At 40.8% G+C, this 26113-nt stretch overlaps 1 protein-coding gene across 7 annotated transcripts; it reads right to left on the bottom strand.

Moving 5' to 3' along the window:
- Positions 1-918: 918 nt before the first annotated feature.
- sytl2b (synaptotagmin-like 2b) lies at positions 919-26113 on the bottom strand. 7 transcript variants are annotated; one of them, XM_061719537.1, is made up of 21 exons: positions 25984-26113; positions 25547-25691; positions 24828-24999; positions 21362-21525; positions 20994-21144; positions 19425-19473; positions 19236-19338; positions 18720-19152; positions 18433-18638; positions 14972-17575; positions 12632-12745; positions 12484-12534; positions 12290-12384; positions 12090-12206; positions 10661-10824; positions 9003-9105; positions 8750-8911; positions 8506-8590; positions 5274-5376; positions 4977-5182; positions 919-1571 (listed from the first exon to the last, which is right to left on the bottom strand). In XM_061719537.1, exons 3-21 carry the CDS (start codon positions 24926-24928, stop codon positions 1423-1425), a joined length of 5160 nt encoding a protein of 1719 aa, XP_061575521.1. In that variant the 5' UTR covers positions 24929-24999; positions 25547-25691; positions 25984-26113; the 3' UTR covers positions 919-1422. The 7 variants fall into 7 exon arrangements, 5 of the variants coding, with proteins under 5 accessions (XP_061575521.1, XP_061575523.1, XP_061575524.1 ...); XM_061719539.1 differs by having other exon boundaries at positions 25547-25607; positions 25984-26099; XM_061719540.1 differs by lacking the exon at positions 12090-12206.

The following is a 26113-nucleotide window of genomic DNA, read 5'->3' as shown; positions in this document are numbered from 1 at the left end:
TAAATGTACTTTTTAATCATGGCATTGTTGGTCAGAAACTGTGCTTGAAGATGGAAAGAGTTTACCAATGAAACTTGGTCATTTTGCCGCTGCCACATTTTGTGATTGTATGTATTTGAGTCTAAACATTATCCAAAAATTATAACTAAATAAAAATTTTAGGATCCCTATGTTATAACAGTTTATCCTGAGGTCAATATAAAGTACCGTATGAACTAAATGTTACGGTGAACCATAAGTCAGTCAATGAGAGATTTACTCAAAACCACAAGTGTTAACTTTACTAACGTGAGATAAGCAGAAAGGTTATTAACCAAGCCTGTGTAATTTCTGAGAAACAGGAGTGAATGTCCAAAATCTGAATGCAGCTGAAAGTCAAAAATTAAGGAGGATAATCAGGCAAAGAATAATTAAAACATAAATCAATGAATAACGTCCTTCTTTTCTGTTAGATTTCTTTAATCACACCTGTGATTGAATATCATTCACTTCATTTAAAATGTCCTTTCAATTGCAGTTTGATTTACAACAATAATACCATTTGTTAGTCTGAGACGCCAGGTTTTCACAAGATACATTTGCTATAACAGTTTGAAGTGACATAACAAGTATAGTTGAAACTGTGATGCCCCTTTCAAGCATGATGTGAATACACTATCACCACACTCTGACACCACACATGTCCAAGTGTCTGCGCTGAAGTCAATGCATCGTTGAAAACTCAAAGCAGTTGAACTGTCTGCTGTGATGAATACCAGCATGACCCACAGACATGCCATCTACTGTACGTGGAAATGCAGAGTAAACAGTTATATGGCTTCATTCCCTGAATTTGATGACAAAAGTTTATTTATCAAGACTTGGTAAGAAGTCCTGCCTTGGAAAATGGATTAAATCCACGCAGGCATGTTTGATCTGTTTTCATTATCAGGTAGCTTGTGGTTGATGTGAAATAAATAGTGTAATTACAAATATAATGTGGCACAGCCCTACTAGACGTTTTGAAACTGCCTGGGCCGAACCCTGCAAATAATGCAACTTTGTGTCCGAGAGGCCTGAAGTTAAGTTATTTGAAGAAGAAAAAAACATCATCCAGACTCAGTACTGCCTGGCAATTTCAGAGTAAGTTTCTTGTTACGAGTTTGGGGTTTTCACTTGCCAAATGTGTTTTATTTTTTGGGACTCTGAGGGAAGTCAACTAAGCTCCTTTTTCACAGTGCCAGTTTTATTGGGCATCACAATAATGTACTGTTGATTCCAGCATCTTACTCCAGAGCTTGTGCTCAATTTTAATCTCACTTTCAAAGTAACTGAAACTTTTACTGACTGAGTTTAAAGCAAAGCATTGAAGCTTTCTAGTGAATTATTTAGTGTATTTCATCAGGGGAAATAAATATATTGTCTTGCAACAGTTTTGTATACTTATTTGAAAGCGGTTTTTGCAGAATTGAGCATTCTTAGAGGCAACACATCCTCCACCCATTCATTCTGGGACGCCATCATGCGCTTCCACAGGGCCACCTCATAGGGACCCGAGTCCATCCAGTCCACCAATGCTCCATAACTTCTGCCTGCAGAAAGACAGGTCCACATGAACAAAGATGTCCATTGACTGAAAACTCTAGTGTCAGATAGCTGAAACATTGCAAATCATTTTCACTTCTAGACTTCAAGCATAATTTGTTATATTTAGCTTTTTTCTTTTTATTCTTTTTTTTTTTTAATGGAAGTCAGCCCCTCTATCTTCTAAACTCTTTGATCTGAGAACATTATTCAAACCTTAAATAGGTCACTGCCTCATTGTGCCTCATCAGCCCGGCTCGGGTTTCTGATGTCTTTGAAACACTTTGTTTGGTGAAATTAGATTCATCAGTTTTCTCTTTTGGACAACTTAGGCTGGGCAGCCAGTCAGTACAGCTAATCTGAAACTCTAGCTCCTGTTAGTAACGATATTATACAACTCTTGACAAGATTCCATGTTTAGAAATGTGGCGGTGCCATAGAAAAAGCTCCAAAATTGAAAGATGGCAACATTTTATGTTGCAGATTGTTTTGTAATGGGAGGGTTCATGATGTGAAGGCAAATTACAAGCACATACTGGAGTAAGTGGAGAGGAGACCAGAGGCTGTTTGAGTTGAATTTGAGACAATCGTTCACAAATATCTAAACCAAACTAGATACAAGTAACAATGAAAGCAAAAGTGAAATTACTTGGGTCAAATGTGGACTAAAAATGTGTCTCTTATATAACACCATCCCTCCATACATCCATACAAATCTGTTTGGATGTTATAAGTGGAAAAAAATACATTTAGTTTTTAATTTAGTAGCAATTATGAAATATACGAAATAAGAAAGAAATATAATGTGCTTTTATTGTGAAAGGGCTTTGTTCCCAGCTGTTCAGGACTATCTTAATTGTCTTATTCATACCAACAAGGGTCAGGTGTACATACTGTAAAATATCAACAGCCAATAAATAGCAGTTTGCCTTTGTCAAGAATATTTGCCAACCTTGGGGGCGTGGGGGGGGAGGGGATCTCCAATCAGACAAACCCAAGGTTAATGACCCAAGCACACAAACTGACCACTGTCAGGTTTTGACATTTCCTGTTTTATTTTGAAGCCCATGTCGTTGTGTTTAAGTTCTGGTTTGACCTTCCTGTTCCCCATCGGCCCTGATCGTCTGCACCTGTGTCTCGTTAACCCTTGTGTATATCTAGTCTTGTCTTTCCCTTTCTCCCTGCTGGTCCGTACTGTTTCAGCCCTGTGTTTCCCCGTCAGGTTTTTGCACTTTTGATCATGTTCAAGCTCTAGTTTTTGTATCCTGCTTAGCAGCGTTTTGGTTTAGTTTTAGTACATAAATCACAGTTTTTGAGAACTCCTGCTCTCCTGCATCTGGGTCCTACTACAACCTTCCTGACAACCACAAGTATGATATGCAACTGCGGCTAAAGATCCATCAGGCCAAAATTAAGTCTTTGGGGCGGGACAGCGAGGTGCAAAGCACAGGGCCAGGAGCCAGCCCACAGAGCCCAGTCCCTCCATTAACCGGAGTCCCCCAATCCTATCAGAGTAGTTCCACAGATCAAGTGGCCCCCAGCATGCAGACAGCCAATGGCTGAAGTTTGACCAAGATGTGTCCAACATTATCCAAGCCACAGCTAAAGGAGATGCTGACAGCAGAGTCCAAGCATTAATGACTATCATTGTTAGCAAACCAGTGTGTATGTATAAATAGATAAATCATTATGGTCCAATAGCATTGAGCCAGTACAGGATCAGCCAATGGTGGGAAGAAGAAACCTCTTAGAACTCGTAAGGAGCTGCGCTGATGGTCGCTATCGCTGGCGTCACGACCAGGTAGGGCTGGGCGATATATCGAGATTTTTATATATATCGATATATTTTCAAACACGATATGGTACGAGACAATATCGTTTATATCGATTAAAAAAGAAAAAAAAAAAATATTTTTTTTATTTTTTTTTTTACATTTTTTTTTTTTTTTACATTTTTTTTTTAATGATTTTGATATAGCTTATTTTGTGACAAATTGACTTGAATGTTTTATTTGAGATTTGCACAAATGTTTTGTTATTTGCACAACTGTCAACCTCAGTGGAAAAGTCTGCCTGTTACTGTCTACATTGTATTAATTACAGTGTATTTTAATTTAATTGTTATGCTTATGTATTGTTATGTAATTTGTTTTATTTTATTCAAGAAGCATTTTTATTCTATATATGCAGGCAGTTTATTTTTATTTCATTTGTTTTATACATTTTGATATTGTGCAGACCTCTGTTAATAAAGGAACCTGTGTGACATTTGGCACGAGGCTTTGTATTAAAACTGACTGTTTTTTTAAGGGTTTGCCTCAGAAAAAAATGAAGCTAACAGAGATGCTATGCTATAATGCTTTGGGGGAAACCCCAATTATGGCACAGAAAAAATATCGAGATATATATCGAGTATCACCATTTAGCTAGAAAATATCGAGATATGACTTTTGGTCCATATCGCACAGCCCTACGACCAGGTGCCTAAAGCAGTCGCTGAGAGCATTGTTTTCAGCCATCAAAGAAGGTAACCCCCTTCATTACGGCTGGAGGGAAACCACAGCTGCATCCCCAGACAACGGCAGGCCTCCTCCACACAGTCCCAGGTTGGCAGCTGGAGGTTGACCTGGTAAAACAGCTGAGGTTCCCACAGCACATCACGACAGCATCATAAGATTCTAAACATCTGATCATGCTGGAACTTACAGCACCCTGGGAGAGCAGATAGAGGAAGCCAACAAGATTTGAATGTGACAAAATACCAGTGGAGGAGTGCAGGGGCAAAGGCTGGAGGACATTCTACAATAGTAGGATGCAGAGGCTTTTCAGGACACTCACTGTAAAGTCCTCAGCCGGCTGGGTGTTACTGGGGAAGCCAGGAAGAGGCCCATCAACGCTGCTAGTGAAGCAGCAGAGAAAGCCATGAGGTGGCTGTGGATTAAGAGGGCTGATCCATGGGCTGTTTCTGGTATGCAAGCTGGGGGCATGGTCACCCTGGACTGGGTCACAGAGGATGTCTGATGTTTTGAGACCCGAAAGACCCGATGACCCCAGGATATATCACTGATGGTGCGTACTAGTGCACCCAAGGGATGTGTCAAACATAGCATTGGGCTCATTACAGTGGTTTTACACCAGTTTGAAGCACCAACATTTAGCTATTCATACACATTAAGAACCATTTTATGGCTTTAAAGAAATTTTGAGTCAAGTTTGAGTAAATTAAAAACAAAACACCTAGTTCCACTTTATAAACTATGATAGTTTTTTCTTATTATCAATTACATGGCACTGAAATAATTATCTCTGGACTGAAGTCGGCATACTTGAACCTTTGGAGACAGTTGCAAACTATTATCAGTGGATACTTTTTAATTGTTCAAGACAGAGACAGAATTTCTTTCCATCCATACCTGTTCCAGCTCCAAGTCTCAGGCCGCCCAGCAGGTTGCTTGCAAGCCTGTCTCGGTCCCAGACAGTCAACTCTATGCAGGCATCTGTTAGATCAACTTCACTGATACCATCATACACCATTGTGTGGTTAAACACCGGGTCCGTGGTCCTCCGCAGTACACGGGTCTTCTGGCGACTTTTTCTGCTTGTGTCTGGCAGCACAAAGCTTAAAATATAGGGGAGAAGACAAAGATTACTGGCACATCAGCTGCAAATGTAAACTGGTACCTTGTGAAAAATGCAATTTCTATACATACCACTTGACATAAGGATCAATGGTGGCTCTGATAAGTGGCAGGTTCTTGCATTCTTTAACCCAAATGTGAATCTCTCCTGTGTTGGGAGCATCTTTTGTTATGCCTGTAAAGAAATGGTACAAAAAAGGAAAAAATATATCATTATAATGAATGTGGAACTACATAGTCAACATTCTAATTGTTACATAGGTGGTTGCTCAAAAACAAACACTGTTGACATCTATCACATTGCAGAAAATAGATAAGATTCTAAAAAAAATGTCTTAAGAAATGTGGTTTCTGTACAATTTTTATAGATCTATTCAGGATTTCTTTGTTTTAACCGAAACTGTATTAAATAAAATGATGAGTTCAGAGTGCAAACTTATAAACAGATTCCCTTAAAAGTGAACTATTCCAACCTTTTTTCAGAGGTAACTTAGTTTCCTGAGAACTTTGAAATGTCCTTGATCACATATTCCCAGCTGTGTTAATAGCAATGGGTCCAAAGGGGTGGAGTCTGACATTTTACCCCTCTACCTCAATCAAAAAGCACATATATTTTTTTTTAAATCTTGCTGGATTCACATAGCAGTATTGCATGCTTCTCCCATACAAAGCATAAATAATCCCATGCCATGACAACAATGTGGGCTGGAACTGGTGGCCACACCCACCGTTGTGCGTTGCCACAACGCTGCTGTGGATGCACAGTTACAGCAAACAAACTTCTGCATGTGCTGGCAGCTGGAAATTGATTATATTATGTAAGAAAATCAGGCAATTCATGGAAAAAGTTATATTTCAAATGCTTGAATCATGTCAGGTTCAGCTGCCTGTGTTATATGTTTCTGATACCTCATTGACACATGCTTATGTGCATTCATGTGATATGCCTGTTAGTCCATTCATCCCTATAGGAACATTCCTCTGGCGTTTTTCAGAGCGTTATTTTCCTTGTGTGCAGTGTAAAAATGTCAACCTATTCAGCGGATTTTGGAGAGAACATGTACACTATGCAAATAATTAGTATGAATAACTAGCAAGCTTTTAAAAAAGGAACTTCCATCAGCACTTGATTATTTAGTGGAAGTGTAGGATATATTGGTAGGCTGTTAGCTGAAAACTATAGACTAAGTTTCTCTCCCAAGACAGCAACAAGTTACCATTAGCAACGACTGCACTATTAGAGCCACTACTTATCCGTACTTAGCCGTACTATAGAGCTGATCATCCATAAAGAAATGTGAGTCCTTGGAGTGAACACCAGGAGGCATGTTCTGTATTTTATATGGATTAATGGAAGGCAAGTGCAAATGTGGCATTGGACTGCAAACAGTATGACTGCAAGCGTTGTCAGATCCAGCTGATGGTTTCAAACTTACGAGCAGTAAAATGCACACAAAACTACAAACATTATAAGTTATATATTTCTCAGTGTTCTAAGCAACTCATTTGGCTCTCGTTAGTGTCCCTGCCTTTTACCAGAAGAGAGCTGGGATATGTTCCAGCAGATCTCTGTGAGCCTGGATTGGAATACGTGGGTATAGATAATGGTTGGATGGATGGATTGATTGTGTATCATAAAAAGCAACGCCGTTGAAATATGTATCAAATCCAACAAAAGAAAATCCCAACTGTTAACCACAAAATCTCACGTCTACTATGAAGTAATTAAATATATGGGGCTTGATTTTATAGCTCCAACAATTGTACCAACTCATGAACAACCATGTAAAGTAATTCAAAGCAGACAAAAGATAGCCACAAGGACTCATGGGTAAGTAACAACAGGGGTTTAAATGTTTAAATGTGTAATGTGAAGCCAAAAATTTAACTTATTCTCAACATAATGGGGGCAGGACAGATGCGCAAAGTGAGTTGGTCCACCCTCACGTGAGAAACGAGAAAACACACAGTCCCTCCTTGTCAATTCTATGGTGTCAATTTAATGCCAAATGTATTGCAGTGTACTTGCTAATCCTAAAGAAATGCAGCAAGTTCCACATTAAACTTAATTTATTTGCTGACCATGAGCTGTCTCCGACAGTGGAAAGCACTGCTGATATTTAGTTTTAGTCCTGTTTTTATCTACCTTTTTTTTTTTTTGCTTCCAAACAAGGCTTTTGTACCAGGTGGTTGTGGTGGTGGCAGAGTTCTCTTCTCGAGAGCTTCATCCATCCTTGCTGTTTGTGTTTAACTGTCCTAAAATGGTAACTTGGAGACGAAACCTACATGACTGACAACAAGTTCAAGTACACCCACAAATTGCGACTTCTTGGTATCATCAGCAGATATGTAGCTCACTACTGCCACACATGGCATAAACTGGTGTTACAAGACTAGACGGGCTAGTTATTTTGCACACTAACTCAGTAAGATATCTTTTCTGAGATGACTGCATTTATTACTTCTCACTCTCTTGCTGTTTCTAGGTAGTTTTGGGATATTGTAACTCACAATCGTACGGACTGTTCCTTTAAAGTGACTTCAGAATGTTTGTGCATATTTGTAAATAGCTTGTACATAGATTTTAAATAGATCACCGGTTTAAATAATATAAATAGCCAGACTAATCCTAGACCCGCTCAAATTGTATTCATCTTCCCAAATCTAGTTTTACTAACAAAATTGAGCAGCAACTTCCCTCCCCAGCTGGGTGTGACTCTGCCCAATCTGGCAACAAAGTCTTTGTGTCAGGCTCATTTGTTAATTCCCCTTCGGATATTGCTAGTGTTTTGAAGTGAATAAGCACTGGTGTGTTGGACAGGGATATTACAGCAGAGGAGATCATTTACAAAATAGTTCAAGCATGTGTTGTCATTGCAACCTCTGCACAAAGAGCTATTCAAGAACCATAAGCAAGCTTAATACAGTAAATACTCTAAATCTAATGAAGATAGAGGGAAAAAAAAGAATCCAACTACACTTCTGCAGAACATAGCATTATCAGCTTAGCTTAATAGAATTAGATACCATTAGTTACTAGACTCATGCACTATGAGTCAAAGTTTAACGAAAAGATTTCTTTCAGTGCAAATCATTTTTTGTTAATATCTACAGACGCCTTTCAAAATAAAATGGTAATGGAATATTTTTTTAATTAATTTTCTTGGCAAAACTATTTAAAGTTGAAGAAACATGTTTTAATTTAAATCCAGTTTTGACCCCATCTTCAGGAGCCTCTCTCTGGTCTTGTAGGACTACATTTTGAGTTTTGAAGTCACATATGTATAAAATGCAGAGGCTCCACCTTCGCTGTGGGTGATCTGTGGCAGAAATCTTATGGCCAGCTTCATTTCTCCTCGGACATCCGGTGGTGCAACAGTGGGCGTCGTCTGAAACAGAGGAGACTTTAGATATTCATCGTGTAATATAAGTATCCAAAATAGACTAACGGAAATGAATGAGAAGGCTGAGCACATAGATAAATATCTGTTATTTGATAAGAAAAGAAGTACAGCAGATAAAGCAGCCTTTGTTTGTGTTTGCATTACCCTTGCTTTCAGTGCTAAGTAATTCATCTGGGTGTGATCAAAGTCCCACTTGGAGAGGTCCAGGTCTACCTCGCCCAGGAAACTGTTCCTGCCAAAGGTGTCATGATGCCAAACTGAGAGAATGAGTGTCTGGGTTCTAAGGTACTCCATGCGAACGCGATACTGAAAAAACAGGAACACTGCTTTTGTTTGCTGCCAATCAACTTTTAAAAGTGAGGAAAAGTGTGTGTCTGCGTGAGTGTGTTTCTTTTACTCTTAGGATCTCGTTGAAAGTCGGATTTAGCGTCTTCTTTTTTACAGATGTTTTCCTCTTTCCAAGATTCGCTTTGTCGGGAACCAGGTAGCTTTTGACATATCTTTGAAAGCAAAGAGAGGTACACGAAAAAAAAAGATACATATGACGCACCTTCCATAACAGCACAAGTAACAATCAAAGGCTGTAAACGCTGACAGTAATAACCATAGTAATAATTATGACTGTTGAGGGAAGGAAAGTTTACAGGAGGAGTTAGAAGAGGACCGCCAAATAAACCTATTCATACTTTCTTATGAGCCAACCTCTTTAGTAAAGATCCAATTTCAAAGTTCATTAACACAAAAGACAATTTGACAACATTTTACAATTATTGTAATACAATTTTTAATCGTAATAAACAGCCTTTGGACAAGACTGTGACTTTTAGCATTGGCCCAAATATCATTGTAAGGGCTGAGGAGCCTATATATATACTTTGATTTTAAAAAAAAATTAAATATATATATATATATATATATATATATATATACATACATATATATGTATATATATATATATACATATATATTTATATAAATATATAGATGTATACATATATGTGCGTGTTTGTGCGTGTGCGCAAATGTATGTGTAACACCCCAGTTTTTCCTGTTTATTAAAATATATGCATTGTCTCATTGTTATCTGAAATTAAAGCATAGAGGATAAACAACTGACTTTAAAAAAGAAAAAACAATCATGAATTAAATTCCTAGACTGTATTCAAAATGAATCCTTCACTTTTGACTCATGGAAGTAGCTGCCTTTGGCAGAACAGCAGAACATACTCATTCTTTGACATCTTTCCACAATGGAAATCAAGTATTCTTCAGGCTCTTCCCAGCTCTGGTGCAGAAGTTCCCGTAAACATGTGACACCTGCATGCTCCTTTTCTTTCGGTCTTCCCTCCTGTTCATCCCAAATCAGCTCGATGGGGTTGAAGTCTGGAGACTGAGCTGGCCTCTTCTTGCTTTCAAGCTTTCTATCTTGCCCTGCTTTCCGACGGTAGTTCTGGCATTTCCTTTTTTGGGTCATTATCTTGTTGTGGGATTGAACCCCTGACCAACTAGGTGCTATTCAGCGGGTACTGCATGGTGCAGGGTATTGACGGTATAGCAGAATGCTGTGGTAGCCATTTTGGTTGACGGTGTCGCACACTCTGTACAAGTCCCGGACCCTGGATCCAGTGAAACAGCCCCAGACCACAAATATCAGGATATCAAAATACCCGGATATTCTGACATTCAAGTTATAAACAGGCTGACAAATGTATTTTATGGTTTGGGCATCAAGAGTGAAACTCAAATGTCGGACTGAAAAAACAAACATCCAGATGTCCGGTTATTCTGATATTCAACTTCAGCCCTACCACTTTCAGAGGAACCTCTTGAGAAGCGATGATTTAATTATATAATCGTATGACATTGATTGAGAGTATTTTTACTCTGCTGAGTAAGATAATTGAGTGATAATAGTTTTATTTCAGTATGCCCAATGCAGGATATTTATTTGAATCAAAGTACTTTTATACTATGCAAGTACTATGTCTACATATATGAAAAGTATGAATACTCCTCCATCACATTTAATTTTTCAACGACAGACGTATAACTCACGGATCGGAGCGGCCTCTCTTCGGGTCGACCGCAGCCAAGCCGTGGCACTCGGCCACAAAGATGTGAAACTCTCTGAGCCTCTGAACGTAGTTGATGGAGAACTGGATGTTTCCCTGAACCTCCACGAAGTCACCGCTGTACATGGTCATCACACTTCCACTCAGCTGTGACAACACAGAAAAACTGTTCAACTTTTTCATCAATAAAATGAATCATAGCTCGTGGCCCAACCATCCATTCATCAGTGTATCCCTATTAACCCAGCTGAGAATCATGAGGGACATGAGCACTTATTTAGCTTCAAACTTCAAAACAAGCTCACCGCAAAAGCGTGGCTGTCTGGGACGGGAGGAGAAGGAGCACCGGAGAAAGCAGTTACATACTTTAAAGCACATTATCATGTGCGCGAGAGAAAAGACTTGACGCCTGAACGCTAACTCTCCAAATGCTCCTCTTCAGGGCCAGTACAATTCTCGGCAGCTTTTCATTCACTTCCCTTTTGTATCTTGAACCAGATTACACACACCGATGGGTTTAAAGTTGGGAAATTGTAAATAAAAACAGGAATGTAATTATTTTGATGAATGTGACATAAATTGGGGCCCTGCAGCTCAGTGGGGGGAGCAGGTGTCATGTACATGTACTTCTGCAGGCAGTGCAGGTTTCATTCCCACCCTGTTGCTCTTTGTTGCAAAGCCACTAGTGCCACAAAAATCTTGTATCATCTATGTATTATATACATAGATGATCTACTATACATCTTATCTTAAGTAATTAAACACTGTGGAACATTATAATAACATTGTTTCACTATTTGTAGACTCGGAAGAGAATCTCTGCCCATCTTTACCTCTGATCTACTGTCTCACTAAGATGATCTTTTTATAGCCAACCATGTCACCGACCTTTTGGAAATGAATCAAATTAGTTACAGGAAGCTGATGTTGCTCCTGGTGTCTCTTTTCAGTACCAGTTATTTTCCCAGCTCTTCGTTGCCCAGGACCAAAACTTATTTGAGACCTACCCCATCAATCAAATTCACAATCTTTTGGTATGTGTTTCAATTTATGTTGTTGTCTGCCACATTGTGTTAATTCCTTTTTGACAAGATTTGCAGGAATTTATCCTGGTGTTTCCCAAGTGAATGAATGAATGAATGACGCCGCCCTGTTCCTGCTCTTCGTTTGTATAGTTCATCCCTGGATTCTTTTCTGACACTCGTTCACCTCGTGGTGTAATGACCTGTGACTTCCGCTCTGTATAGTGAGTCTCACCTGGCTTTGCAACCATCACACGACGAGCCAGCATGCACAACGACATGACACTTCTGACATGTTAGAGCGCCCTTGAAAAAGTGGCCATCACACGCTAAACTAAAAGCCAATAATCAGTGCAGAGTAAGAGAAGGGTTAAGCGTGTGTGAACATACAGACGACATAGAGGCCATGCCGGTAGAGCCGCTCAGATTAGTCACCGAGCTGCCTGTCCTAGGTCTTCCCGGTGGGTAAGTGAGCTCGCAGGTGGAGTCAGTGTCTCTGTCAGAAGCCTAAAACACAGACAGCATGTACAGGAAGCTCTGGAGGCTCAGGCTTTATCCTACCGGATGAAAAGACGCTGGAAAATGTTTACCTCTTTCTGTAAAAATGAAGGTACAGATTTGCTCATGTTCTTCAGGTGGTCTGCATCCGAAAGTAACGATGCAGTGGGTGACGTCATGGCTAAAACTGTAGAGGACGGAATTAGGAGGCAGAATATGAACTCTTGACTGTTTTCCACTGTGTTGGAATAATATCCATCATGAAAAAGGATCAGGCGGTTTTTACCATCACTGCCTCGCCGGGAATCAGCAATTGGGTCTTGTCTTCTTTCTTGTCCTGAGAGATGTTTATAGAAAAAAAAGACTACAGTCATCCAAAGTTACCTGTACGCAAGACAAAAATAAATCTGTCTTGAGAGAGAGCGCAGGCTCACGTGGTGATACGGATGCTGTGATGTCCTCCATGCTTTTAGCCAGGTTTTTGGGACGGGCCTCCGCCCTCCGCAGTGCTTTCCTTACAGGGTTTTTCTCCTCATCATCATTTTCTCCTGTATTTTGGAGGAAAAAGTTCTGATTAACTCAGTCTGTTGGTTTTGACAGTAACTAGCACTAGTATTTAGATTTTATATTTATTAAGTCCTTACTGAACATTTGAGATTTTGATTGGTTTATTAGACCTGGAAAACTCAACTAAACATGCACTTTGAAATCCTGCATCCTGATGATTGAAGTGGGGCCAAATGAATTCAAAGATAATGTGACAGAAACTTGTTGAGGTGTAGGTGAAGTTTCTGGTTTCTGTGGGAATCCTTCCGTAATGACTGTGTACTGCCCGGCCCACAATCTAAACACAGCAGCTGACCACAGGAGCTCACTCTGTTTACAGAGACCTGCTTCTGCAAACACAGATAACCCGACACGGATGTGAAGTCAAGGATGCTGCTGGATCCAACCCTCGGTGACAATAAACTGTGCAAACAGCAGCATTGTGGCTATTTCATAATGCAGGGTCAAACGCACATCCATTTAAATACTTGTGAAATGTTGGTTTTGGTTGATAGGAACAGTGTGCACATGCTCAGAGGTTTCTATCTTCTCAAGAAAATGTTTCTTTTATATATATATATATACATATACATATACATATACATATATATATATATATATATATATATATATATATATATATATATATATATATATATATATATATATATATATATATATATATATATATATATATATATATATATATATATAAGGCTGCACATAATTATTTTGGTCTGGTGCTCAGAGGAGCCCCTGGATATGTGACTTGGGGCTCCAAAAACACGGTGACCCGTCTTGCCGGATCGATAAAAGAGGGATGCAGGAATAAGTTATAGGCAAAACGATATTTATTCACTTATAAAGATGAATTAACAAATTATGGTGCGTGTTAGTCTGTAGAGTCAGTATAAAAGTTACAGTTTTTATCGGCCAGATTGGGATGCTCAAGGCATATTTTGCACCTAGGGTTGCCAACTTTCAGAAATAGAAATAAAGGACGCCCCGATTTCAGCAGCGCAGGAGCCAAAAAAAAGCTCAAAACTTCTAAACTGCATAAAAATGTGTTTATTTTATATGAAAAAACGTGTTCTTTAATAGCATTGAACTTGCATGACTGTACAGACAGCCAACCCGATAGCAGCTGAAGTAGCCTCCTATGCTCTGTATGTCCACATCAGCCAAGGTGTGGAATATTGCTTCAGGTGAAGAATATGGTGTAAAAGTTAACTTATTTCAATAATTCAACTAGAATATGGTGTAAAAGTTAACTTATTTCAATAATTCAACTAGAATTTGGTGTAAAAGTTAACTTATTTCAATAATTCAACTAGAATTTGGTGTAAAAGTTAACTTATTTCAATATTCAACTAGAATATGGTGTAAAAGTTAATTTATTTCAATAATTCAACTAGAATATGGTGTAAAAGTTAATCTATTTCAATAATTCAATTTAAAAGGTGAAACTAATATATTACCTAGTCTTATTACATGCAAAGCATGTAATAAGATATGTTGAACCTTTATTTGTTATAATTTTGATGATGGAATTGTTTATTGATTTCATAAAATATTCTCTAATTTATTTTTTATTTGGGGTTTTCATAAACTGTGAGCCATAATCAGAGAGAAGCGTCTTGCTGGTGCAGGAAACTGCTGCACGCAGTGATGGACACTGGCTGATTTATATTTTTTGATTTGTAGGATACGCGGGAACGCGAACGTACGGTACGCGTCGCCGCGTAACATCTTGCAGCCACTTCTCGGCGAACACACGTTTTCTGTTTGATTCGGGTAGTGGTTCAGTTTGGCGTCTCTTTGTAGTTGGTGGTGGTGGAACGCCAAAATAATTACTTAATGGCGCTTGCTTCTTGGACATTTTGACGAGACGTGTCGGGGTTTATTCAGTAAAGCTGATCCTTCCATCTCTTCCTGTCCAACCCACCACCGCAACGAGCATGGAGGGGGAGTAAGGACGCGCTGTGATTGGCCAGTACCAACTTTGAGTGGCAGTTCTGGGGAAAAGCTCTCGCAATAGATTTTTTAATATTAGTATTCTGGTCTGGCCACAACCAATAATATGAGCCCCAGCTGTTGGTACGCAAAAGCGCTTCGCAGCACAAGATTGACAGCGCACTGTGGATTTTGACGGCGCATGCGCTCTGGCGGCCCACTTATGTGCAGCCCTGCCTATATATATATTAAATGCATTTAAGTTTGGTGCTTACTATATGAACTTGTTCTTGAGCTGGACCAGGTGTCTGACACGCTGCTGACAGACGACTCCTGGCCAGTATCTGACCCGCTGAAGTTGGTCCACACAGGGCGCTGGCTCGTCTTGCTGCCCCTCCTGCTGTAGCGCTCCTCCGAGCTCACCGGCGTGCTGGCCTTCCCCAGTCCTCCCAGCTCAAGCTCATACCCCGACCTGAAGTCGGAGCCCTGGTCACTCACAGCCGGGGCCAGAGAGATGTCGATGCTGGTGTTGTCAGTCATCCCCAGGTAATGCCGGTAGTCTCTGGGAACAAACGCTCTGGCACGTGGAGCTACAGTCTCAGATTCCTCTGACATCCTCCTGGACGCAGCGCCCTTATCAGCGTTCTGCCTGAGCTTTCTGCTCTGAGAGTGGACGGGGCTCGCATCCCTTCGGAGCTGGCTGGGATCTTGTTCATCATCGTCAACGCTCAGAGCAAACATGCTCGTTGCTCGACGCAAGGAGTTTCCGCGACTGCTAGAAATGCTAAAATTGTCTTTTCTGCTCTTAGGAGCGCGAACCTCTTTGCCTGAGCTGGTTTGGGGCTTGGAGGACTTGTCTTCTCTGTTTGAGTCTTTTGAGCTCCTCCTGGACTGTCTATGCAGCCCTGATTCAACTGGTATATAATTTGGCAGGTTATTTTTGCAGTCACTCAGCATTCTTGACCCACCGCCCGTCTGTCTATCATGTGGAGACTTTGATCGATTCTGAGGCGATGAAGATGATTTTGCGACGGCAGTTTTTGTTTTCTCGACAAACGGATTCAGACGATAACTCTCTGCATCGCTGCCCTTCAACTCCTGAGATGAGAACTGGGCACTTAATTGGTCTTTCCTTTTGGAGCTTTTGGGTTTGTCAAGGGTTAACAATCCTCTGGACTCGGCTGTGGCTTCACCCCAGAATTCCCGCAGAGTGTGAAACTGCTTGCGACTTGCACCCAGACTCGGAGAGAGCTTATCTAGTCTCCGATTCAATGGCAGATCGTCTTCCTCATCGCTGCCTAATTCATCTCCGATTGACCTCAGGTCGAACTCAGACTTTGTAAATCTTTTGTTTAGTTTGGCCGGATTAGTTCCACGAGTGACTTTACCTTCTCCAAGAGCTTTAGGTTTGCCAGTATAAAACACAGGCTTGTTCCTCTCCTGCTCCCAGAAGGACTTGAGCTGCCTGATCCTCTCTGCTGTGCATTCCTGCTGTGCTGCTGCCTGCCTGTTCAAGCGTGGACTATTACTCTTGTCTTTATTGGGTGCATCATCTTTCCGTTTAGGAGACATGCTAGAATGCATGCTCATATCCTCACTGTCCCTCCTCTTCACATCTTCCCTTGAGCCTCTTTGAAGTGGTATGTTGGAGCCGATTTGCACATCATTTTCACCTTGATTGGGGTCCATGAATGGGCTGGATGAACGGAGCTCCTCAGAGTCTGAACTGAGTCTTTGTTGGAAATCTGTCTCGCGCTTGGACAAAGAAACAGCCTTTGAAATTGGTTCTTCTGGTAACGGTTCACTCAATTTTGAAACTATGTCTAGCTGCAGGTTTGGTTTCACTGCATAAACACTCTCCATCTCTGGATGGATGCTTGTTCTTTCTGGAGGGGCAACTTTGGTCACACAGAGAGTCTCCGCCTCTGGAGCAGCTCTCCTGGATTTCTGGGGACTGGATAGCAATTTTAAATGAGCTGAATTCTCATTATTCCTCTGATTTGAATTAATTATCACATTTTCTTCTTTCTCAGCCTCTGGAGCAGCTCTCCTGGATTTCTGGGGACTGGATAGCAATTTTAAATGAGCTGAATTCTCATTGCTCCTCTGATTTGCATTAATTGTCACATTTTCTTCTTTCTGATGATTATTTAAGCAAACTTTGACTGCCGTATTCGCAGCTGAACTGATTACAAGCGGCTGCTTTCTTTCATCGCATTGATTCGAGGTGTATTTATCATTTGTCCCCTTCTCATTGTATTTCCCAGAGACAGAGGGAGTATCAACCTCTCTCTCCGGTGAAAGGACGGCAGAGTTTGGTTCTTTGTTATCAGGCTCCACTGATTTGCTGATAAGTATCTTAGGCCCTGTGTTGCTTTTCTCCCAGAATGACTTCAGATGAGAGATCATCAGAGGTTGGCTTTCCCCTGCGTTATCTTTAACATCTTCAGGATACATTCTTTCTCTGGTGTTGGGCTCAACATCCTCTTGTGTTTCAACCAGCTCCCTGCTGCCCTTTCTGCGTGTCGCTTTCAACTCCTTAACCTCATTGGTCGATTTTTGTTTCTTTGCCTCGAGTGTGTCTTTCTTTCGTTCGCTCGCACCTTTGAAACCTGCAGCGTCTCTTGCCAAAGACTCTTCGTCTCTTAACTTGCAGACGGCTGCGTGTCTGTCAGAGCTTTTTTCTTCGTCCAGCCAGTCTCCGCTGTCCGAGCTGCGGTTGAACCAGTCCAGCACTTTTGCGATAGACTCCTCCTCTTCACCAGTAGGGCTGGTGGCCTGAGTGGATAATTTAAACACATCTTTCGGATTCGACTTCTGGGTTTGCTGATCAGACTTTTCTATGAAATTAAGTTCATAAGATACAGGAGGATCTGGATCTGAAAAGGAAGATGTGAAAGGAGAATTAAGTGCCCAGCTCCGCCCAGCTCAGCTAAAGACATGCTCCGAGTCTATTTTGGTGCGTACCCACCACGGCTAAATCTAATCAACATACCGCTGGGTCCCACCAGGGGTGGAGGCACCACAGTGAAAAACATGCAGTTATCTGCTCATTTTCAAGACACATTCCTTGCCACATTATGTCCTCTCTGCTATTTTACAAATAAAAATAATTAGCTGTGTTGAATACAAAATGGGCTTTCTAACTTCTGAAATGGACGTTGTCCTCGTACGTGGTTGAAATCTATATCGACACCTTCTGACTGGTCTCCCTAGGTTGACATAATATCAGTGTACAAGTTAAACTCTGCACATTTTTTTAATTTCTTTTTTGAATTCTCGATGTGTCTGACATCAGCTCAATCTGCAGTGCACTGGACGCAGCTAAACGCCAAAGTACTGTAGGTGCACGTCTTTAGCGGAGCAGAGCAGACGCTCACTTCTCTGAAACCATGCCACGGTGCTTCTGGTGGTATATGCCAATCAGATATGGCTTACCCTACCTTTAATGCTTAATATATAACAGAATTAAAAAAACTACAATGTCATTTCAAATTCAAAAAACATCAAAAATCTGACTACCGGTACTTTGTTTTTCCTGTATTACAAGCTTTTGTACCTTTGTCAAGTCATATTTTCCTAAAGATATTTCTGTAGTTTAGATTTTACTGCATTTGCAGACGGGCAAGTGGATTGAAACATTATTTTAATGGAGCCTCATCTGGGAAAAAAAACCTCAGGAGGCACAAAACAAACAAAAAGTAAAGAAATAAATGAGTCTTGTAAGTAAACTCACCCACAATGCTTTGCGGCAAACTCGGCGCCTCCTGCCTCACCACTGCAGCTACACTGCTGCTGTTTTCTTCGTCCTTGATGTTGGTTCTTTGTAGGCTGATAAAGTTTGACGCTCCCCTCTCTCTTTGGTTCTGATCGTCTCCATCTTCACTCCTCTTTGGCATTTCCCTCTCGGTGGACATGTCGGTCCTGGTGTATGAAGCTGATCTGAAATACCACGGGATTTGTGTTAAAGTTGAAGGGTGAGTGAGTTTGAGCAAAGGTTTTAGGTCAAAGTTGGCCACTTACCTGTCAGTTTCCACAGAACATGTCTTTCTTTCTCTCTCCAGACTTGAAATTGAGGAAATTTGAGGATAATCACACAACAGCTGCGAGGAAATGTCATCTGCAGTCCTGGAAGGCTGAGCAGATTGAACTATCTTCTCTGAGGCGCTTTTCTGAGGAGCTTCATCTTTGTCCTTTAGGCAGGACTGGTTAGAGCTCCCGGTGGATGTCCGCTGGAGACGCCGTCTTGGGGCAGGAACAATCCCTGCAGGTCTTTCTGGACCGTCGGACCCCAGCTGGCCATTGCTTTCTGACTGACTGCTGGTACGTCTTGAGAGGAACGTCCTCTTCTTTGGAACTGGCCTAAAACCAGCGGAGGAGCCTTCTGATGTGATGGGCCCCCTGGAGATGTGACTGGACTCACCTGCTGGGTGATTCTTCAGTGGAGAGATGGGCTCTGCAACAAAGGGGAACGATAAAGTACCTGTGTGACATCCTTATAATCCTTATAAATGTGTCTGGTTAATTCTTAGCTCAGACCTGTCTCCTGTGGCTCCTGGTCCTGACCGACTGACATGTCGTAATTATTTTCAGTAGGCTCAACAACAATGAGGGATGCACGGTTAAAAGGGTTGTGTCTTATCTTGAAGGAAGATAAAGAAATATAATTATTTACACACATTAGCTGCAGGATGACTGTAGGTAGGGTAACTGATCACATATGCCTACCATTCTTGGGGAGTGGATTGCCGAATATCGATTTTCTTTCTCTGCATCACTGTGGAGAAGATTGAAATTTTTAGTCGTACCGTTGTTTGAATCAATGAGATGAGGTCATATCTGTGTTGGAATTATTAGCGTCCCCAGTTGAAGTACACAATATTTAGATAAAATGTAGATGTGGATTGTGGGGGGGGCACACAAATACTACAAGCGGCACCTTAAGAGCTTCAGGCTAACCAGCAGGACTTTGGAGTGACAGTTTCAGGCTGACGCATCAGTGTAGAGCTCCATGGGAAAATGCTAAGGAACAAAAGCCTTCTGATAGAAAGGCAAAAGAAGACTAATCCTGGCAAAACCTTGCCAGAGATAGACATTTCTTCAGGAATAATGTTCTGTAGAGAAAAAGTGAAAACCTTTTGGGAATGCAGAGCATCAGTTTGGAAAAGAACAGCCCACCCATAATAAGACACAGTAGAGGTTGCATTATGGTGAGGGTCTGCTTTGCTGTCAGCTTTTACAAGCATGAATATATCAGAAGAATTCGAGTGAAACGTGTTAACTCTGTGTCAGTAATGCAGGAGCTACGACCCCAGACGCACATCCAACAGTGCAGAAGAACAGTTGGTTATGGTTGTCAAATGTTAGTGAAAGATACAAATACTAGTTCACATTTTGTGTTTTATTATTTCATAAAGTATTTTCTTTTCTTTACGAAAGCTTGGACTGTTAGCAAAATATTCAGAGTTTGCAAATTGAATTAATTTGCATTTGCTCTTGAAGATACTCCTCAACTGTGCACCTGAAATCCAATAACTATGAGCCTGACTGAACATTTTTACAGAAATGTGAGGTTCTTTCCTCCTCAAACATACACCGGTGTGCATAAATGGGGCTTTCAGAAAAGAGTGAAAGAACTACCCTGTACAGGGTAGGCAAATATAAGCTTTGGCTTCAGCCTATTCCTTTTTCGGTTACAGAGTTTATTATTATTTTTTGTGTGAAACTGATGAGTGTAAACTTGTATGAAAGTGTTTTGTCATTTACACACACACACACACACACACACACACACACACACACACACACACAGTTTGAATTGCAAATAATGTAATGTAACCGAAATAAACAATTCATTCATTCATTCATTCATTCATTCATTCAACTTGTATAAGTTATAAGACCAGCAGGGGGAAGTCCAACTACCGGTAAAAGAGAAATGAAGATATTTCCTACGTAGCCGTTGAAGAAAATGAATTGAATGTGGTCGGAGTATTTAGAGCACATGTCCTGCAATGCATCTGTTGCAGGAAAAATTCAGTAACTTCAAAGCTGCACAGTTAACTGTAAGTTCGTCAGAGTGTAAATACCAGACAGGTATTTAAAGTTTTACAGCTACTGCTGCTGAGTTGAAAACACACTACTTCCAGTCAGCACCACCTATGTTTACACACCTTGAGTCACAAGACACCGTACACTCTGAACACACACATGCATGTATATTCATTGTGTCAGGAGAATATTCTGTTTCAAAGCTGACTGAACTTGTTATTAGTGTGTTATTGGTTTGTAGCGTACTTTTTGGGGACTACTAAGGAACAAAACGCTTCTGGCTCTGGCTCTGGCTGTGGCTGTGGCGTCTCAAAAGATCTGGCAGGTTTCTGTGGAGCCTTGATCTCCAAACTTCGGCTGCTGAACGCCTTGGATCTGTTGAATCTCAGAGAGCCATCTGCAGGCAGGAGACAGGAGTTTGCACAGGTTTCAATCAAACAGTTTGATCAAGCTTAATCTGATGTCTGGATGCAATATCAGGCCTTGAAGACTAAAAAAAACACACTTTCTATCATTCTATGTTTGACTATCAGTCAAACTGTGAACATCTGTGGAAACAGAATTACATGACACACGAGTCATAACTGCTCATCAGCAGCGCAGAGGGATCCCACCTGAACCAGCTGGCCGCCCCTGCTTCATGGACGCCAGAATGATCTCTGAGCCGTGGATCTTGTCGCTGTGTCGGAGAGACTTGGCCTCGTAAAACCACTCCCCCGTCAGGTACTTCATGTCGACATCGGCCGGCGAGTCGCTGGGCGGTATTTGCTCCAGCTTCCTGTCGGGGGAACACAAAGGACACGTGTGCATGCGCCGAAGTTAAGAGGTTTCTCTGCTGTCGTGTGTCGTTCTTTTATGCACTACTAGCAGATTTCTTGTTGAATGGCAGCAGGAAAAGACAATGAGACAGTAACAAAAACCAGATAATGCTTGGGTCAGGCTGTGCTGTTTGGAGAATCTCTGCCCGTTTTAAATTAGTTTGAAGCAGCGACATGAGGTGGCGTCTAGAGCTGAGAGCACACAAGGGAGAGACGACTTAAAAACCTAATGCAAAGCCTTTAAATCTGGTGTTAAATATGGGCGAGTCAAATATTAAAAGTGTGTTGTTTTCAATGTATTGTGTTTTAATACATTCGAATAATCATCAACATATTGAAAAAGACAAATCGTGTCTCCTTTTAACAACCCTGTGTTTTAAAACTGTAGGGAAGGAACAAAGGAAAATTATATCAGTTATTGGTTATTAATAGCCACTTAACAGTTTTACTTTGGCTTGAATTTCACAAGTGTTTTTTTTAAGTGGCAGGTCTGGGCTGCAGGTGGGTCACCTCAGCACGACAGAACTGCCTGGTAAATACAGAATTGCGTTTTGGGCATTGTCTTGCTGAAATAACCAATGCCAGACACCAGATGGCAGTTTTTATAATTTTTTTGGGTCCCTAACTTTCATAGTTAATTATTCATTCATAACATTCAAAGTTAATTGTGGCTTCTCAGATGATCAAATTATTCATACATCATGTACACTGATGCACCTCTCTGTCATCACTGATGCCAGATGAAAACCATCCATTATTCACAAAATGCATTTTGATCCATCGGGTCACAGGACGACTTTCTGCACTATGTCTCCTCCTCTTTAAACTTTCAGTTGAGTTTTTTGCTGCTAAAACACAGATTTTTAAAATGCTCTTCTGCATAAGAGCGTAGAAGCGCAGGAAGAGTGGAGGAAGGTCTGCAGAGCTCCCCGACTGATGGTTTCACTATCTTTCAACTTTTCCAAGTGAAGCTCATGTCCCATCTACATTTTTAAGGCAGGCCTCAAAATATCAGGTCAAAGTCAGCGACTTATTGTAAAAGCAAAAGGTTAAACCTCACAAAGTTTTTTTTATTCAACATTTTCTAGGTTCTCCTGAGACATAAGTAAACAGCCTGACTAGCTGTTCCTCTTCAGTTTCTGAAACTTCTCCCTCGTAAAATGGGTACTTACTGTATATACCCCTCCCATTGACGGTCATTTCCACCAGTACACAACGTACCGAACAGGCAGGATGGTAGCGAGCTTTGTACAAAAACTCAATTAAACAATTGAGATGGCTGCAGAATTGCTAATTAAACTTTAGATCATTAAGTTTTTACTTTAAAAAAATCAGCAGCAGTCATTTCGACAGAGCTCCTACTCAACCGAAGGCCGTTTTGGATCGTTTGTTGTTCTTTTGCCTGATTGCTGATCTGCCCTGTGTCACATGCTTCATTTCTCTGGGCTGTTGTACTTCTATCTGATGCCGTCCACAGACAGTTCCTCCTGCATGCGGAGAGGTACATCAGATACAGAGGAACCAGACTCATTTTGTGTATCAAAGAGAAAAAGGAAAGGGGGTGGCTAGCTAAGATAAAAAAATAAAAGTTTTACGGCAGCAGCATTTTGTCCACATTTGTTTTGTTTTTCCACTGTATGCCACAGTTTTGTTTGCCTTTGTGAGTTCAGAGACAGACTGACCACTGATGGAGGTTTTCAGACATGTCTCTGAGCGTGTGCACTGATTTTCTCAACTGACTTTTTTTGCAGTGTTTTCCTTAAAGACTCGTTTGAAAGTCGTACGTGATGTACCACTGATTAGGACATACATTCTGTTTGATGTTCCAAATGTTCAAACTTTGAAATGTTTAACTGTGTTTGTGTCGTAGCATTTTGAACTCAACATTTACTTCTGGAGGACTGAGATTCTCTTGGATTCTATTATTGCATCAAATCCTGTGACTGACCCGTTGCTAATTTAGATGATTAGATGTGAAGACTTCCACTGGGTTTGTTTTTAGTCTTTTGTGAACCTTGTACCTGTTTTGAGAGTCTACTTTAAAAATACACACACACACACACACACACACACACACACACACACATATATATATATATATATATACATATATACACACACAGATATACACACATATATAAAAAACACACTTTCTTTATATATATATATATATATATATATATATATATATATATATATATATATATATATATATATATATATATATATATATGCATGTTTTTTTCTCTTGTTTATGTACTTAACAGTATTCATTATGTGGATCTGAGTCTAACTGGATAAAAAGTTCCTTGTTTATTATGTCTCTAATGAGCTCATGTGACTTCTACTGTACCTCATAATGCACCATCAGCATTGCATAAGAGCTGCACGTGATCAATCTTAGGGCTGGAATTCGGAAAATATCCCAATCAAGTTATAACTAAATAAAAGTGCACTAAAGACAAATTCCTGCACCTCCAAATCCCCATTTTGACTCATCTCGCCACTTAGGGGGAATCACAGCTGTCATGTGAAAAAGGAATAGCACATTATTACAGACTGCCGGTTTAATCCTTTTACACCCGACTGGACAAGACACAGCAAGCATTCAGACTCCCTGCTGGCACCGAGGTCGGCCGGCCAATTCCATTAAACTCACAAAGAAAAGCCCTTTGTTTCAGGGCCGACGTGACTTTTGAAAATGAAATGAATCACATCTTCAGATGCTTTGTTTTGTTAGCTTACTGTACATCCAAGGCTGAGGTTTGATGGAAATTGAGATTTTTCTTCCTTCGTATGAGGACAGAAGTCGGGAACATATGGTGAAACACATGTCTGAACCGCCCTAAAGTCAGAACACAGCGGTTTCTAGGTACTGAACATTTTTAAACTTAAAAGAGCCGCTGCAGTCGCCGTTGACGTGCGCCTTGGTCCAGTATGTACTTCTACCATGTGTGGACTTCAACTTAACTGTAATTGAATTGCTCACCTCACATTAAGGTTTCCCAGCAGCGCCTGTGTCCGGACGAGCGGTTATCGTGTTATTCTATTAAGCAAAGACAGCCCTACAAAGCTCTCTTCTCACACAGATGGTGATGGAAGGACTAACTAAAATGACATTAGCTGAACATCATGACATTGACTTAAATGTTGCCTCAAATTCCTTTTAGTTCTTCTAAAATAACTGGAGCAGAAAATAACCTTAAAGCAGAGCTGGAAATTCCAACTCCTAAAATATTTTTGTACATGATATTGCCTCTACCTGACTCTCTCCTCCTCAGCTTTCTTCAGGTCGGCGTCCCTCCTCAGCACTGCCATTATGACCCCCTGCTCCTCCTCCGTCAGGTGGCTCAGGTCAATCATGCTTCCCCGTCCTGGTTATCGCTGCAGTCGAAAAACTGGACGAATGCCATACAAGTCCACACGGTCACGTCCTGAGAAGCACACGGTACCCATATGTTACCAGTGTATGTTTACAAAGTAGAAAAAAACTTGTTGCACCGTACATGTACATAGCAGCTCCACCCAATGCCCTGGATGGGTTAGGGTTAGGTCTGTCCATCCCACAGCTAAACAATTGCATTCTTATGTGCAGTTTTGAATAGATAATTAGGCTAATGTCCATGTTTTTGAACACTGGGAGGAAACTAGGAACCTTCTAGTTGTTAGTTATTTATGAACAAAGTAATCAGGACATGAACTTCACTGACATCCATACAACAAGCTTGTAATTATCAATCACCAACACTAGTTCCTTTTAATTAACAGATTTCCGCAAGAATTTAAGTGGTTTTAACACTTTCCACCGAAGAAGATAGGATTGTTAAGTAAGAACTGCAGCCAGTTCATCTTCTTTACTTACATGTTAAATGCACCCTCAGCTGCACCATCTCACCACATTGTTTTTGTGGATTTGGAAACTTTAAACTTCTCAGAGTAAAGATTCAAGTAAATATCCAACCATGTCAATGTCAAACTAACCTTTTTTATGCTTATAACTCTTTCTTTCTTCTTTGCAACGTCATTATCAGGAGGGCCAGACCTTCAAAGTTGGAACATGCTCATTAAAACTCTATAAAGTCCAGCATAGACGCTGGAGTTTTAATGTGTGTGTTCAGTTATTTTCCTGCAAGAAAAGCAACAAGGAAGTGAATCATTGGTGTCCCTTTGCTTTTGCTCGGTTCACAGGAGAAACTGTGCGTTGTGCACTCCTTCAGCAAGTTTATTTAAGGAGGAGGTTGTTGACGCAACAGGTAAGCCACAACACGTTAAGGCTGATTTATGGTTCCGCGTTACACCAACGCAGAGGCTTTTCCCCCCTTCCTAAACTAAAATGCACAACTGAAGGAGACAAATTTCACCGTCAATATTTACCTTGAATGTGTATTATGTCCGGCTATTTATGGTAATTGCCTTACCTTAGATGGCACCTTTGGGATTCTCACAAACCGCTTCTTCGATTCCCATCTTGTTGTGGCGGTGAAATAAGCAGAAGACGGGAGAGAGTGGGATGTTCCCGCAGGTCTGCTGCTGCTGCTGGATGTGCCG

This window comes from Cololabis saira, chromosome 4 (genome assembly GCF_033807715.1).
Source record: "Cololabis saira isolate AMF1-May2022 chromosome 4, fColSai1.1, whole genome shotgun sequence".
Taxonomy (NCBI): domain Eukaryota; kingdom Metazoa; phylum Chordata; class Actinopteri; order Beloniformes; family Belonidae; genus Cololabis; species Cololabis saira.
The sequence above is the reverse complement of the archived record's forward strand: the minus strand, read 5'-3'. Positions and strand labels throughout refer to the sequence as shown.